The sequence below is a fragment of the Dasypus novemcinctus genome, chromosome 13 (genome assembly GCF_030445035.2).
Source record: "Dasypus novemcinctus isolate mDasNov1 chromosome 13, mDasNov1.1.hap2, whole genome shotgun sequence".
Classification (NCBI taxonomy): Eukaryota; Metazoa; Chordata; class Mammalia; order Cingulata; family Dasypodidae; genus Dasypus; species Dasypus novemcinctus.
The window spans coordinates 98,437,775-98,455,246 of record NC_080685.1 but is presented as its reverse complement, the minus strand read 5'-3'; the positions used below and the strand labels follow the sequence as shown (position 1 = coordinate 98,455,246).

The 17,472-nt window shown below is 47.6% G+C and overlaps 1 protein-coding gene across 1 annotated transcript; it reads right to left on the bottom strand.

The window, feature by feature from the left end:
- Positions 1 to 3,785: 3,785 nt before the first annotated feature.
- NENF (neudesin neurotrophic factor) lies at positions 3,786 to 16,724 on the bottom strand. Its single transcript, XM_058275176.2, has 4 exons — positions 16,524 to 16,724; positions 5,745 to 5,805; positions 4,910 to 5,013; positions 3,786 to 4,064 (listed from the first exon to the last, which is right to left on the bottom strand). Exons 1-4 carry the CDS (start codon positions 16,692 to 16,694, stop codon positions 3,888 to 3,890), a joined length of 513 nt encoding a protein of 170 aa, XP_058131159.1. The 5' UTR covers positions 16,695 to 16,724; the 3' UTR covers positions 3,786 to 3,887.
- Between the last annotated feature and the right edge of the window lie 748 nt (positions 16,725 to 17,472).

The window sequence follows — 17,472 nt, the reverse complement described above, 5'->3', positions numbered from 1 at the left end:
TCAAAACCAACTCAAAATGGATCAAAGACCTAAATATAAGAGCCAGAACTATGAAACTCCTAAAAGAAAATATAGGGAAACATCTTCAGGACCTTATGTTAGACAATGGTTTCTTAGACTTTATACCCAAAACACAGGAAACAAAAGAAAAAATAGATAAATGGGACCTCATAAAAATTAAAAACTTTTGTGCCTGAAAAGACTTTATCATGAAAGTAAAACAACCACCTGTGCAATAGGAGAAAATATTTGGAAACCACATATCCAGTAAGGGTTTAATATAAAAAATACATATATAAAGAAATCCTTCAACTTGATAATAAAAAGACAACCCAATTAAAAATGGACAAAAGACCTGAATAGACATTTCTCCAAGGAAGATATACAAATGGCCAGAAAGCACATGAAAATATGCTCAGCATCATTAGCCATTAAGGAAATGCAAATCAAAACAACAAGATACCATTTCACACCCATTAAAATGGCTATTATTGGCAAGTGGACTTGGCCCAATGGATAGGGCATCGGCCTACCACATGGGAGGTCCACAGTTCAAACCCTGGGCCTCCTTGACCTGTGTGGAGCTGGCCCATGAGCAGTGCTGATGCGCGCAAGGAGTGCCCTGCCACGCAGGGGTGTCCCCACATAGGGGAGCCCCACGCGCAAGGAGTGCGCCCCGTAAGGAGAGCCACCCAGCGCGAAAGAAAATGCAGCCTGCCCAGGAATGGTGCCACACACATGGAGAGCTGACACAACAAGATGACGCAACAACAAGAAACACAGATTCCCAGTGCCACTGATAAGGATAGAAGTGATCACAGAACACACTGCGAATGGACACAGAGAGCAAGACAAGTGGGGGGGGGATGGGGAAGGGGAGAGAAATTTTTTAGAAATGGCTATTATTTTTATTTTAATGGAAAATAACAGGTTGGAGAAGATATGGAGCAATAGGAACACTCGTTCATTGTTGGTGGCGATGTAAAATAGTTCCGCTGCTGTGAAAAACAATTTGACATTTTCTCAGAGAGTTAAGTATAGAATTATCATATGACCCAGCAATCCTAGCATATATCCAAAATAACTGAAAGCAGGGGCTCAAACAGATATTTGGACAACAATGTTCATAGTGATATTATATTATTCACAGTTGTCAAAAGATGGAGGCAACCCAATTGCCATCCACCGAGGAATGGATAAACAAAAGGTGGTATATATACACAAGGGAAAATTACTCAGCCGTAAAAAGAAATGAAGTTCTGATATGTGTGAAAACATGAATGAACCTTGAAGACATCATGTTGCGTTAAATAAGCTAAACACAAAAGTACAAATACTGTATTATCTCACTGATTTGAAATAATTAGAATAAGCACCTCATAGAGGCAGAATCTAGACTATAGGTTCCTAGGGGTAGGTATAAGGAATGGGAAGTTCAGGCTTAAAATACAGGGTTATTTGGAACCACGGAAATTTTTTGGTAAAGAATGGGGATGATGGTAACACAACATTGTGAATGTCATTAACAGCACTGAAATGTATACTTGAATGTGGTTAAAAGGAGGAAATGTTAGGTTATATATATGTAACAATAAAAAAAAAATTTAAATCCATGGAACTTCAGTACACCAACAGTGAAGCCTAAGTTAAACCATGGACAAGAGTTAATAGTACAGTCATAAGAATGTACTATCATCAATTGTACTCAATGTTCCACACCAATGCAAGGTGTTAATAAGGTGATATATGAGAATCCTGTATTTTATGCATGATTGTTCTGTAAATCCACAACTTCTCTAATTAAAAAAAAAAGTAGTAACATACAAATCTAATTACAGAACTATTACTGGTTCGTTGTAGAAAATCAAGAACGTGCAGAAAAACTTAAATGCATCCATATATACCAACACATATAATCTCACCACCCAGAGATAACAACCAATAACATTTCAAACATATTCTGTCATTTTTTCTTTGCAAACATTCATATCTAATCTCATTGGGATCATACTATACCTTTTTTATAATCAAAAGATCATTTTTCTAATTGACATATATTAAACGCTGGGTGTTGGATGATGCAAAAATAAACAAATTTGATATAGCCCAGGTCTGGGAGCTCAGGAGAGGGCAGGTTGGCTGAAGTGGATGCACAGTCATGCACTAAGCCTGCCGCTCTCGCCTCTGTGTGTGTCTGTGCAAGTGGGTGTAAGTTAGGCAGGTCCTAAGTGCTTCTGCATCCTGTCTGTTGAATGGCCTGGAAGTTTCTCTGCAGAAGGACTGTGTAAACATGGAGCAGGTTGTGGCTCTGACACTAACAACCTGTGGGACATTGAAAAACATTACTTCTCCATTGTGGGCCTCAGTTTCCTCATCTGTTAAAAAAAAAAAAAAAAAAAGAGGGGTAGGAGGACAGCTAAAGTCACGCCCAGATGTAAATATTACGTCTATAGACAGTAAGATGGCGATATTATATGTAGTCAGATGCTTTATGAATGTATTGTCTATAAGCGTGTGCACAGACCATGCAGTGCGATATTGGAAAGCTTTTGTTAAGTATCCCATCTCTGCCCTTTTACTGATCCAGCTGCCCAGCTCCATTTTGCTGCCTTCCTGTGGTCCTAAAAAAAACTAGACCTCAGAAAGAATTTGAGATCGGTTCTCCCTGGGGTGTGACTATTAATGGATAAGGTGACGTTTTCCAAAGTGCATGCAGGGCCCATCTGTGACCTGCTCTCCTGGGGAGTTTATTAAAAATGCAGCTCCCTGGCCACGTTCTAGACATGCTGACTCCTAAGTCCTGGAGATGGGACCAGTAATCGGCATGTTAAACTATCACCCTACTCCCTGCAAAAATTCTCTCTAGTGTACTTGCTATTTATTTTAATAAGAAAGCATTAAGTCAAAGAAATTCATCTCTATTAAAAAACTTCCAGGATCAACGTAAGGCAGGGTTTTAAATCTCAGCACTACTGGCATTTTGGGCCAGGTAATTCCTTATTGTGGGGGCTGCTCTGTGCACGGCCGAGTGTTTAGCAGCAACCCTGGCATCTCCTCTTTAGATGCCAATAACATCCCCCCCAGTTATGGCAACCAAGCTGACAGCACATGAGCTACTGCCTTAGGTGACAGCGACTTTTTCTAAGGAGGAATGAAAGAAAGGAGGTAGGGAAGGGACTAGACAAAAGGGATTTCTTCTGGAAATTGTGGCCTCGATCCAGGCGAAGGCACGTGGTCACCATCCTTGAAGGATGGCCTCTGGGGGTCCACACACCCAGGACTGCAGCCCGCCCCCCACTCCTCAGGGGCAGCTGAGGCTGAAGCCGGTCACAGCCGCCTCCTGGTTGCTGTACAGAGCCAAACCCTCTCTCCCTGCCTCTCCCGTTCTCCCTCCTCCATCTAATCTCTCTCGACCATTTCTACCAAATCCCGCAGTCCCTCACTGCTGACATGGGGGACAGGGGACACAGAAAGCAGGACGATGGCGGGGCAAGCCTGCCCACTTAGAAACAGTGCCGATGGGACCCAAGGAGCAGGCGTGTGCAGAAGGATTCTCCTTTTGTTAACATGGGAAGTTTATTTTCATCCTTATAAAACAAACATGGTCACATTAGAAAATCTATATTAAAAAAATAAAGGCCGCTCCTAATTCCGTCACCCAGATAACCAATGCTAGCATTCGGGAGCGTCCCCATTTGGTGATGATTACCCCCCAGGCTGGTACGGGGGCAGGGGTACCCAGTAGACAGACGACTTGACCAAGGAGAATAAAAACACGTTCACTGTTCCAGGTTCACCGGCTGTTTTATTCAGGTCCCCAGAGAAGATTTAGCACCTGAGTGTCTCCCTGCCCCACCGTCCAAGACCCCGACCCTGCAGGTGGCACCTTAGAATTCGTCCTTTATGTCAAAATGGGGCTGGTCTTCAGGCTTGAAGTCCAGGTTGGGGCTGCCGTCCTCGTTAAGAATTCTCCGGGCCGTGTAGCCGACGATGGGATACTTGGCCTTGTACACTTTGGTGAAGACATCATCCAGGGACTGGAGCTCGTCGGCCGTGAGGCCCGTCTTGGGAGAAAAGCCCGTGAGACATGGGGAGTGAGTGACTGGGGTTGGCACTGGCCTCTCTCCACCCCTGCCTTGCCCCCTACCCCGATGCAAGAGAAAGAAAATACATCCACAAAACCACTGACTTGACTTTTAAAAGCAACTCCTGGGGGCGGGGGGGGGGGGGGGGAGCAGTGGCTTCACCACTTTCTGCTGGTCAGCTGATGGGGCATTACAGACCCTCGAGGGACACCCCCCCTGGGGTGCTCTGCTGCAGCCTGCGCCCACCTCCTCCTTCCTGATTCACCCACCCCTCCCGTGTAAGCAGACACGCTTTCTCCCTTTCTCCCTTTCTTTAGCGGTGTAGCCCGAGAGTCTGCTTCATCTCTGCCTGGTGGCACTGAGCACATTGGCGTGCACGCCAGCCTTTCTGCAGGGATTACCTGGACCCTGAAGTGGCTGCCCTTGATGCTCTCGTTTCTTTCACAGAAACATGAGTCACCAGGAATGGGGGGGCAAGGGGGGATCTCAGAGACCATCAGCTGGTGGAGGTGGGAGCTGGTGGGGGGAGGAACGGACTGTAAGGAGGATCCAGCTGCCAAAGCAGGTGGGAGCCAAACTGTGAAGATCGCCGAGGGGGATCACTAGTTGCTAAGCATTTGGACTTGACTCTGTAGGCAATGGGGAGCCATGGAAGGTTTCTGCATGGGAGTGGCATAAGACAGCTATTTCAAGGAAACCCTGGCTACCACACTGAGCAGACCGAGTGGAAACAGGCTAGTCGGGTAGCTTTGCTACGGCCCCGAGTAAAGATGGCGGAGGCCAAGGGGTGGGTCATTTTGGCGAAGGCTCGCGATCGGGCTCACAGTGTCGTGGGTGAGGTCTGCAGGATGCAGGGACATCTTGGCCACCCCTCTGGTGGAGTCCTTCCCGGTCAAGGCATTGTAGGGGGCTCCTCTTCCATAAAACTCTAGTGGGAGAAATGGCGAGGACGTGAATGGGGCTGGGCAGGCAGAGCCCAGAGCCTGCAATCACGGGCCTCCAGCGCCCAGGGAACCCTGAAAAGACTCTAGGCTGGAGGAGGGAGGGCAGTGAAGACGCAGATCCAGGAACTACCCCCATCCAGGGTGGATGCCACTAGTGCAGAAGAGGAAACAATTTACAGATGCTGCATGAGAGCTGATGTTTAGAAAATACAGGATGAAAATAGTCCCTTAAAAATATTGAGTGCAAACCACCAGAAAATGCTTGCTCTTCTAAAATTTCGGTGGAAGTGAGTCTATTTCCATTCAGCCAAATATGGTATCAAATAAAAGACGAACCATGAGAACATTTGCCTCTGTAAAATCATTTGTCATTACACTAAGGGAAAGCAATAAATGACATCACAATGCTACAATATTCTGTGATTTTTCTCTTTGCTAAGTAACATTTCTCTCATAGCTTCAACTTTAGTAAAGAAGTTTGAATTTAATCCTATAGGCAATGAGGAGCCATAGAAGGCTTGTGAGTAGAAGTGTGGTGTTATTAGAAAAAAGAATGTTGAAGTAAAACACTGACAAAGATTGTTAACTCAACCTGGTCATTTAAGATGGAAGGAAAAGGACATTGCCAATGCCCCCTCCCTGTCCTCATCCCTCCAGCCCCACTTCTGGCTTCTGAGTTCCCCAAAATAAAAAATAAAAAAGCCAAGCCACTTACCCTTTCCAGAAGTGACATCAAACACCACTCCCTTCACGGCCATGTAGATGGGCTGATCCTCCTAGAAAGCAGGGGAGAAGCTGTGAAGAGGAGGCACAGAGCCCAGCTCTCCTGGTGCAAGCTGGAAAACTCTTTTGTTATCATGAGCTGTGCAAAGAGCAGTGGGCAAAGTTAGGAAGCAGCTTTCCACACAGCCCAGACCTCTGTGAACTCATCACCTACCACCTACCCGGGCAATGTCATGTGGGCTCACAAAAACTTGAAAAACTTATAAAGAATCATGACAAGCACATGGCAATCCCCTCCTTTAAAACAAAAACAGGAAGTGAAGTGACTTTACAAAGATAAGAATTCAAAAGTATATTAAATAAATGATAAATTATTATTTAAATCAGTCCTATTTCCATTCATCTTCATTAATGTATCCACATGGGTGTAAAAAGTGTAAATAACCACAGTCGATTCTCACTATTCCGGTGTTTTGTTTTTTTTTTTAAAGATTTCTTCTATTTATTTCTCTCCCCTTCCCCCGCCCTCCCTCCCTCCATCCCGCCATGTCTGCTCTCTGTGTCCATTTGCTGTGTTCTTCTGTGTCCACTTATTCTTGTCATGCGGCACCTGGAAACTGTATTGCTTTTTTGTTGTTGCTGTGTCATCTTGCTGCATCAGCTCTCTGTGTATGTGGTGCCACTCCTGGGCAGGCTGCACTTTTTTTTCATGTGGAACAGCTCTCCTTGCACGAGGGGCCCCCCATGTGGGCGGCACCCCTGAATGGCACGGCACTCCTTGCACGCAGCAGCACTGCACATGGGCCAGCTCACCACACGGGTCAGGAGGCCCTGGGCATTGAACCCTGGACCTTCCGTATGGTAGGCGGACGCTCTATCAGTTGAGCCACAACTGGTAGTTTTTTACGTGCTCAGCAAACACTGAATTAGCCAATACTGAATGGTAGCCCCTAGGGTTAGGATTAGGTTCCTGCCAGCTGAAGGTCACAGTATTGGGTCAATCATATCCCAGATCAACATACAACCTTGTTTATGTGAGTTTCTATTTAGAGACATTTTGTATCTCTTGCTTCCTTCTTAAATCCACATACACTGATGAGGAAGTTCTTGTTGCACTAGCCTTTTGGAGACTGTCCCCACTTAGAAACAGTATCATTGCCTTCAGAATATTTGAGACAACATTTAAACAGTTTACAGTGTGAGGGCAGGAGGAGGCAGAGTTTCACCACCTTTGGTATCAGCTGGGAATGGCCTCAGCTAGAACTGGCAAATCCAGAGATGCAAATGCTACACCGCTCTGTACACGTTCAGAAATGTCCACCAGTGACCCCAAAAGTGCCAAGAATACGGAATCCACATAAACGTTTCCATATATCAAAATAACCAAAATGGCTGTCACTTAAAATCACTACATGGAACGCCATCTACATGAATAATGCCGAAAACCTGCTTAAGCAGTCGTCTAATCTTATTTGGGTTGTTTCCAGTCCTTAGAACCAATGTAGCAGTTTGATATGGTTATGAATTCCAAAAAATAGATACTGGATTATGCTTGCAAACTGATCTGTACCTGGGCATAATTGAGTTATGATTAGGGCTTCGATTGGGCCACATCATTAGGGCTTCGAGTCCCCACCCCTTGGTGGGTGGGGACTGGCAGATAAAAGGCATGGCAAAGGACAGAGTTGGGGGGCTTTAATGTTGGAATTTTGATGTTGGAGTTTGATGCTGAATCCTTAAGCTGGAGCCCTGGAGAGTAAGCTCACAGAGGAAAGAGAGGCAAGCCCCAAGAAGAGAGAAACCCTAAGCCCAGGAAAAAGAAACCTGAGGAAGGGAGGAACCCAGGAAGCCTGAACCCTCGCAGACGTCGGCAGCCATCTTGCTCCAACACGTGAAAATAGACTTTGGGGAGGGAAGTAAATTATACTTTATGGCCTGGCATCTGCAAGCTCCTACCCCAAATAAATACCCTTTATAAAAGCCAACCAGTTTCTGGTATTTTGCATCAGTACCTCTTTGGCTGACCAATACAATGGTAAATGGCAACATTATGAATATTTTTCTATAAATTACTTTCTGATTTGGTGCATTATTTCCATTAATTCAATACACGGAATTTCAGGGTCAAAGTGTATGAAAAACTTAATCACTTCTTATATTTCAATTTCACCAGTTTGTCTTGCAAAAAGATTAAATAATGTATAATACTAGGAATATGCAAACAATGCAGTTTCCCCATAGTTCCACTAAAAAAAAATGGGTCTTACACTTTAGTTTTGCTATATTAGTAGCTACAGAATGTTACCTTAGAATCCTTCCCCCCAACAACAACAACAAAAAAAACCCAGCTTCTAGTAGGAAACTAGAGAGATGGACACAGACACAGGCTGGGTGCCCGGCGCAGTTCTAGGATGCCCAGCACCAGCGATTCCATCCAGGCAGTTCCCAGACCAGGGTAGGGAAGGGGCTGCTGCTGCGCCTGCAGTATCCCAGGCTCTTCCTCTCTTAGGTCTTAGGGTTCGTGACCTCGTGGAGCTTATGGTCAAGGCCTTCATGACATTTAACAGCTAGGGAAACTGAGGCTCAGAGAAGTCAAGCAACTTGCCCAAGGCAGCGGATCCTGCTGTCAAATAACTTCTCTGGCCTTGGTTTCTCTGACCCTTAAATGGGGACGACTCTGACCTCCCTTACAGGAATGCCTAATGAAATGGTGTTATGTGAGCACCTGGCAGACGCGTAATAGGAACGCAGTAAGGCTAATTACTGTTAGCGCCTGACTGGTCCTGACGTTAGCTCCCAGAACTTCCGTGGACTTGGCCGAGGCTTGTCCATCTCAGCTCCTCTTTGCCTGATAAGGGTTATTTTAAAAGGCATGGTTTCACCAGCCAGCAGACTGCCTTCTGCCTTTCCCTCACTGCAATTACTTGCTCCTAACCTTTGATCCCTTATCCAGCGAGCTGATCACTGATAACACTCTCCATTTCTTCAGCAGTTAACTACTTGTCTCTCCATTCAACTCTACCCTGAAGGTATGGTCAGAGGGGTTGAAGGGACCTGCTCGTGTCTTTGGAGGCATCACCCGTATGCGGTATGCGAGCTTTGCGCAGGCTCTCACCTGGGTGGCCTTATCAGCGGAACACCAGGCGAGCTATGGGGAAGGCGCCCTGTGGGTGAGACCTGAGCAGGTGGAGATGGATATTCCTGACAGCAGGGCCGGAAGGCAGAGATTTCCAGGCCCAGGAAATAGACACTGAGAAGGCAGAAGGTAGGTGGGAGCCCAAGAGCCTAAATGCAAAGACTCAGAAAGATAAAAGTCTACAGAGGGATGTGATAAAGACAGCTCGGCACCAGCTTCACACCCTGGTGTCTCCCAACACCCTGTCACACCCCGTCCACCGTCCACCAGGAGGGTGAGCTCTTTTGTGTTTAGAGTGGAATATATATAAATGGATCCGTCATGTTAACATTTCTGATGACAGCAGGGCATACCAAGCAGCAAGAGGGCAAGAGACCAAAGGGGACCACATGGTGCTGTGGTCCTTGCCAAGATTTGAAGTCAGACAGGTCTGGGTCTGTGCCACCCCTTAGGAGCTGTGTTGCCTCGAGCAAATTCCTTAACCTCTCTGTGCCTCAGTTTCCTCCTCCATAATAGGAGCATAATAAAGGTAGCCACTCCATGGGCTGCTGAGAAGATCAATCAAAGCAAGAGATATAAAGTACTTAGCAGCTTAGGGAAATGTTAGTTTCTCTTACTATCCTCTGAGTTTTGAAAGCTAGAAAACCAAAGAGGAATCAGATAACCAACTGGAAAAAGATCTGACTTCTAAAAACATATATATATATACATAAAAAAATTAAATTCCCAAGTGACAGATGGGAAGATGGTTAAAATGGGAAGGGGCCTGGAAGGTCATTGATCTGATATCTTCATTTCTGGCTTGGGGACATTAGGCGACTGGCCCAGGGTCATAGGGTGAAGCAGAGGGAGAGTTCTAGAACCTGGTTCCAAGGTTTTGTCTACTCCCTTGCCCTGTCCTTCTCTTAGCAAGAGGAGAGTGCCTTTGCCTGAGGCCAGGACAGGGTGAGAGTCTTCTGGGTCATCCAAAAGACCCAGGACCACCAGGAAAGACATACAGGGAGTGGGTCAGAAGTACCTGGATAGAAAGAAATGGGGGGGGGGGGAGCTCTCCCTGCATAAATGGGGCTGGAGGCCTTATCTTGCCTTACCACTGGGTTCCTCCTGCGCGTGGCCACTGGAGATTGTCATGCTAGGTACCATGAGAAGGGATTGCCAAAGGGCAGGGCAAAGAGGGAGACCCGGTGCCTGATGCAGGCAGGAACTCTGGGTCCAGCCAGTGGAAAAGCAGGACGCTGCTGATGTTTATTTCCTGCAGAAATAATCTGCCTCCAATGGTCTAGGACTGTGTTTTTCTCATTACAATTGGCTGGCAGCCTATTAGTGGGTCGTGAAGTCAATTTGCTAATTTATGAACAGATTTTTTTAAGTTAAATGGAAAAAAAAAATATAAAATAGGCTAGAAAATAGAAAGTACCAGAGTGTATCACACATATTGGAACTATGCACTGATTTGTGAAACTTTCGTTCTAGTGTTGTGTGTTGTGTACTGGGTTGGGTTGCAAAACACATTTCTTCCCATACATTATAGCAGAAAAAGTTCGCAGGGCAACATTCCACCACATAGTTAGAGAGGGTGGTTTGACCTGCCTTTATCCAAGAACCTTTGCTGTCTATAATTATCTATCTCTGTCCACAACAATCCTTTTGGACGAGGTACAGTCCTGCTCTTCACTAATGTTAACTTCTAGGAAGACAGAAAACGTCATCCTGTCCCCCACTGTTAAGGACTGAATTGTGTTCCCCAGAAAGACAAGTTCGCATCCTAACCCCCCAGTTCTGTGAATGTAAATTTATTTGTAAATACAATTTGGGGGGGTATTATTAGTGAAGATGAGGCCAGACTGAATTAGGGTGGGCCCTTTTCCCAATATGACTGGTGACCTTAAAAGGAGAGGAAATCTGGACACACAGAAAGGGAGCGAGATGGCCATGTGATAGAGGCAGAGACCAAGTTATGCTGCCACAAGCCAAAGAATGCCACAGGCCACTGGCCACCCACCAGAAGCCAGGGACAGGCAGGGAACGCCTCCTCCCCTCTAAGAGGCAGCGTGGCCCTGCTGACACCTGGGTTTTACCCTCCAGAACCAGGAGGGAATACGTTTCTGTTGTTTGTTGAACTAGTCTGTGGTGCTTTGTTACAGCAGCAGCCCTTGGAAACTAAGACTCTCATTTATACTGATTCCAAGAAGAGCCGGGAGAGTGCCCACGTGGCAGGAGCTTGGAATGAGCACAGATTCCATTTACCAAGAACTACCCTGAAACCCAGAGGTGCCTTGGGCAAGCTCAGGGTCCAGGGTCATCGTGATGAAACGCTAGAAACGAAACTACATTTCGGGTCATGCCCCTACTCTGGTATCTTCTTCTTAGAATGAACCAATGCATCCCTGAACAAGTCACTGCCTGGAGCGATGGAGGGGCAGGCTCTGTGCGGGTCACTTTCCTTGTACAGGGCAGAGGGACCACGGCCCAGCTGTGTGACTTTGGGCAAGTTACTTAAATTACTTAACCTCCCTGTGCCTCGTTCCTCACCTGAAAATGAAACGAAGGGATGATTATACCAGCACCTACCTGTGAGTTCATGCTTTAAGTGGTTAGGGGAAAGAGTAAGCTCTATGTAAGTGCTTGTTAAATAAATACATTTGGCGCCAGACCCAGAGATCATGCTGTGGGTATGGGGCAGCAGGGATGAGCCTCCCTGCACTGGGTTTCCTATAATGAAATTAAGGCAGAAAAAAAGGTTCCCCGAGGATGGCAAAAATCAGGACATGTATCTTTTGCACTTGGGAGGTTGGGGGTGGAAGATGACATTCTCTTTGGACCAGACGAGAATCCTGGAATTCACCCACCCTCCCTCCTGCCAAGCTAATCTCTTCCTGGCATCTGCTTTTCTTAATAAGCCAATCCTTCTTCCAGCCTTTTCCTCCATGGCTAAGGAAGGGGAAAAAAATAATTCATCTGCCACTGACTTGTCTCTGTCAGGGAAAATTTTCAAGACACTAATGTCTGACACAGAGGCTGGATGCCAGCACCAGAGCAGGTACACTCTGCTTACCTCCCAGTCCCACACACACATACTATATGTGAGAGAATAACAACCAAATTCAGGAATAGCTTGCAGTTTATACTGTTTTTCAGCTCTAAAAGCTAAATGTGAACATAAGCCACAAAGCAATATTACTGTTTGATTATGTTTCCTATACACTGGCTACCACAGGCCTGTAATTCAGGTACGATGTAATATACTTCAAGTGTAATCCAAAGGAGAGCAGGGAAATCTGCATTTACTGAATACCTACTGTACTAGGTGTGCTACATATTTATATAGGCTTACTTATATTTACATATGTTACTTACCTAATTTTTATAATGACCTTGTAAAGGGTTTACTATACCTATTTTGTGGCTGAAGAAACTGAGGCTTGTAGTTTAAATAACCTGCCAGAGGTTATTTCTCTGCTAGTAAATGAGAAGCTGTGATTCAGACTCACACCAGCCTGATGCTAAAGCTCACACGCTGTCCACCACATTCTTCCTTATTGAAAATTTGAACACTACTCTTTGACCTGAAATTGACAAATAGGGAACCGTTGCTAGAGTAACAGGTGATGTGACAAGGGTAACGCCACAGATGAAAGTGTGCACTCAATACCTCTATGTATAAGGGCCATTTGGACCAGAGCTGAAGAAAATGAGGGCCACAGAAAAGCCCTCTGGAATGCATTTTTTTGAATCTTTCTCACTGTATTTTCATTTTTGTTCAATATGCTTACTTTGTGATCTCTGTGTTATCTGCATGAGAAGTCCTCAAAATTACCTCTTCTATGCAACCTTTGCTGGAATTCCTGGGGAGAATGGCATTTAAAGAGGCACTAGTGAAGTCTGTCTGGATTTTGGGGCAGGTACTCCGAAAGGATAAATTTATGCCCAAAGCACAGGTATAGGTGTTTTCATACTCCTGTGCAAACACTGCAGGAGGCCACACTGTGGAGCACCCAAAAGGAGGAAGCTGCCACAGGCCTCTCCCACGAGGGAAGGCAGCAGTCGGAACCTCCGGCCTTACGGGTTTAGTCTCAAGTCCACTGGAGATACCACGTGCCCCCCGCCTGGAGGTTCAGGCTCGCGCACACCACACTGCACAACGTGACACCTGGCACTGGTGCGTCTGCCGTGGCTCTCCCTAAGAAGGCTACAGTGAAATAGACACCATTCACTGCTGGGTGTTTCAGGAAGATGTGTTGCACAGGGTCCACAATTCCGCGGCAGAAGGCCTTGGGGGCCAGATGTGTTTTGGAATTCAGAATTTGTCCAATTTTTGAAAGGTATTTTGGGGCGCATACCATAGAGTGTGCAACACCCCTAAGGCGCTGTGAGGCAGTGCCCCTTAACCAAATGTGTATTTCTGCAGTAAAGCATGAACGTGAATACTCACACTGAGTGGGAAAAACAGAAACTATAAATGGACTCATGTCAGTTCTAAAAGGTTTCCGTCGCCAAATGCGTTCAGATCAGGTGGTGTTTCGCTGTCAAATAACTTACACAAAAGCTTTTTGTCTTCAGAGTTTCCTGGATTTCTGAATTGCATAAAAGGACTGTGAACCTGCTATACTGCTTCCTGGCTGTGACTTTAATATTGCACTACTAAAAATAATAGCAGCTAACATTTATTAAGGCTTATTCTGCCAAGCATTCTGCCGGGTCTGTGCTAAGCACTTTGTATATCACCATCTCATTTAATCGTCACGAAACCCTTATAGAGCAGGAACTCTTAGCATAACCATTGTGAAGGTCAGTTTTAAGTGTCTGCGTGGATGGGTACAGTACCCAGCTATTCAATCAAACACTGATCTAAGTATTGCTGTCCAGGTATTTTGTAGATGTGGTGAACACCTACAATCGGTTGATTTTATGTTATCCTGGATAACCTGGGTGAGCCTGTTCCAGCCTGCTGAAAGATCTTAAGAACAGAACTGAGTTTTCCCGGAGGAAAGAAATTCCTCCTCTGGACAACAGCATCAGCTCCTGCCTGAGAGCTTCCAGCCTGCCCTATGACCTGCTACGGATTCCAGACTTGCCTAGCCAGCTCTCACAGGCATGTAAGCTACTTCCTTGCAATAAACAAATACATCTGCAAATATATAAATGTATGTATCTCCTACTGGTTCTGTTTCTCTGGGAAAGACCTGACTGATATAGATTAAAAAAACAAACAAAAAAGAGACTCTGAGAGGTCTAGTAATTTGCCCAAAGTCAAACAGCAGAAAAGAGATTCAAACCCGGGTATGACCCAAAGGTATAATGGGTAGATCATAAACTGGATTATACCAACTATGACACTTCTGAGCGTGAAAGGGAGTGCTAGTAATAACTACCCCGAACAATGGGCGCAGACCAGAGCCCTCTGAGCCATCTGGGGTGCCCAGCACAGCACAGCGCTGGCCTGCGCTCAGCTGCCTCCCTCCACTAACCCCTCCTCACTCCTCTCTGGCTCCTCCCTCCACCTATGACCTCTCCAGGCTCCACCCCTACAATTCTTTCCTTAACCTGTTTTTCTGTCAAGTTTCCCTGGCTCCTTCCCTCAGTGACCAAACTTCTTTAAAAAGCAGTCTGCACCCATTTTCCTTGCTTCCAAGTTTCCCGGCTACCTCTCAACGTTTTACAGCGTAGGTCCCTGGTATTTTCAGGAAACTACTTGCTCAAAATATAAAGTCTTCCACCAACTTAGTTAAGTATCAACAACATCAACATCAAAAAACCAAGGGTCTTTTCTTAGTCCTCACCCACAGCCCCTGCACTCTCCACTTTGGACTCTCTCTTCCCTTGGGTTCCGTGCCCGGGGTCCCCAACACCACCCCCCCATTTGGAGATTCCCTAGAAGTCTGGAGGGATCCCTGTGAGGCTTCCTTCTGCTTGCTTCCTCCCAGGAGGGATCACACAGGGTCACTCTTCCCCCAGCAACAAAAATGCAGCAACGTGTGCTTGAAGCTTCGGTCCGGGGAAGCCCGTTAGAGACTCAGCACCCAGGGTTTTTACTAGGGGCTGCTCAGGTAGGCACCCTCTGCCTAGCATGGCTGGTGTTGACCAGAAGCCACACTGTTTGCACAGCCTAGGCAGAGTGAGCCACACTTATGTGTGGAAGGGTGGGAATGTTCCAGAAATCCAGATGCTTGCCGAGGGCCAAACTTGCAAGCCTTTCTAATGAGAGCAGGCTCAGGCCTGCCATGTGGACTCGTCTGCATGGATTCCCTGACTCTGTACCACTTTGTTCCTCTCTCTACCCCTAAAAGGAGGTGTCCTTTAACATCCAGTCACATCCCTAACACATCTCTCTCCGTCTCTGTTCTCACCCACTCATGGTTCTAACCAAACTCAACTCTCTTGGCAATTGATGCCCAAACTGGCATCACTGCCTAAGGACTCGGTTTCGGAGTCTCCCTTGCCATCCTGATCCATCTAGGTCCTATTAACTCAGGGTGAGGGAGCTCAAGCTAGATGGTGTGTGTTTTAGGTACCCCATACGTGACCCGGGATTGAACTCAGGAACTCCCACGTGGGAAGCCGGAGCTCAACCACTGAGTCACGTGAGTTTCTCTGAGTTGGTTTTTTCATTCCTTCGCTTGTTGTTTGTTTTCAGCAGGCACCAGGGAGGAACCCAGCACCCCCCATGCGGGAAGGCGGCTTGAGCCACATCTGCTCCCTGCCAGAAGGTTTTAACAGAAAGAACAGAGGGCGTCTGCCTTGCTCTGCCATTACACAATGGTGTGCCTTGGTTTCCTCATCCAAAACAGCAGATCGGTTCCTGCTGACTCTCAGATGTTATATTACTTTCTGTGATGTCCCCACCAAAACTGTTTGGTCCACCTTCCCACCTAATATCAGGACCCCACGGCCCCTCTCCTGCGCCATCTTGTCCCACACAACCCTGCCATCAGACTGGGCCCTACCAACCCAGTGGAGAGGTGGTTGTGAGAGCTTTTCTGGGTGCCTCTGGGCTCCTGACTGAGGTGCGGGTGTGAGGAGGGCCTTGTCTCTAACCTCTGATCTCCCCACTCTCCCTGCCCCCATGCCGGGCTGACCCAGCCAGGCTCAGCCCCAAGGACAGTGTCACTAAACCTGGGGCTGAGGAGGCCTGAGCCACAGGGGCAAGACAACGGCCTACGGGGAAGCCGCGGGGGCCATCCTTGGGCTGGCACGATTCCCAGCTAACGTGGTGAGCAGGCGTCTTATCAGGAGCCCCGGATCCAGCTCTGCTTCCCTCCCTCCCTCCCTCAATCCCCACGTCCCCCAATGAGGAGGGAGAAGTGGTGGCCCGCAGCTGATGCTAACATTAAAAACAAACGAGTTCACGGGTTCATACGCAGACCGCCAAGCAAAGGGCATCTCAAGGCGGGCAGCTCGGGGGAAGACACGGAGGGTGTCCTTCTTGGCGGGGAGGTCAAGGAGGGCGCCGCGGTTTCTGAGGCTTCCTGGGCAGGGAGGAAGGAGGCCCAGCAGGCCTGGGCCCAGCTCGGAGCCGGGGCTCCGGGAGGGGGCGCCCGCCGCGGGCCGCGCCTCCCCCGAGGCCTCCCCTCGCCGCGAGAGGCTTCCCGGCGTGCCGCCTCTGTCACCAGGGGGCCCTCCGCCGCCCCCGCGTACCTCCTCCCCGCAGTAGCGGGCCAGCTCCTCCTCCGTGAAGAGCCGCACCGGGGGCCCCCGCTCGGCGGGGCGCGGCGCCTGCCCGGCTTGGGTGGCGGGCGCCCCGGGAGCCAGCGCCACGACCAGGGCCAGCGCTGCGAGCAGCCTCCGCGGGGGCGCGGGGCGCGCCATGCCGAGCCGCCGGGCAGGGCTTGGGGCGCCCCGGGAGGCCCCGGAACCCCGCCCCGCCGCGAGGCGCGGGAGCGAGAGCTGGACCCTGCCCGGGCCCGCGCTTCTCCTGGCCCCGCGGCGCCGCGTGGCCGGCGCGCCCAGCCCGGGCCCACGGCTGGAAACTTGGGAGCTGGAGCCTAACCCCCAGACCGGGCACGAAAAAGTTGATCAGTCCGGCAACACGTGTTACCGTGTTTCCTAGGTTAGGAACCTAGATGGCCTGCCCCAGCATTCCACCATCCCTGAAGGTATATTTATAAAATAGAACCCCTACTTTACCAATTCACTTTCACTTTGGGCTGGTTTTTTTTTCCTTTCCGATTGTGTTTAAATTTCAGGCCCCTAAGGGGATTTTTGCAAAGATTAGGTTACAACTTCCATATATGTCCCTAAATAATAATAGCTAACATTTATGTAAGGCTTCCTTCACTAATTTATTCAAGAAATGATTTTTTGAGCGCCTCCGTGTATCAGGTCACTGGGGACAAGTTGCTAAACAAGAAAAAAATCCACACGACATGGAGTTGATGTTTTATGGTGCAGATAGTCAACATATAAGGTAGATAAATGGTATATTAAATGGCCATGAATAGTAGGGAGAAAAATAAAACAGGGATAAGGATAGGGAGTGTTGGGGATTGCCATTTTAAATGGACTGACCAAGTAAGGCCCCAATGAGAAGATAATTTGTGTAAAAATTCATAGGCGGTAAGGAGGGAAGAACTACTGAGGCAGAAGG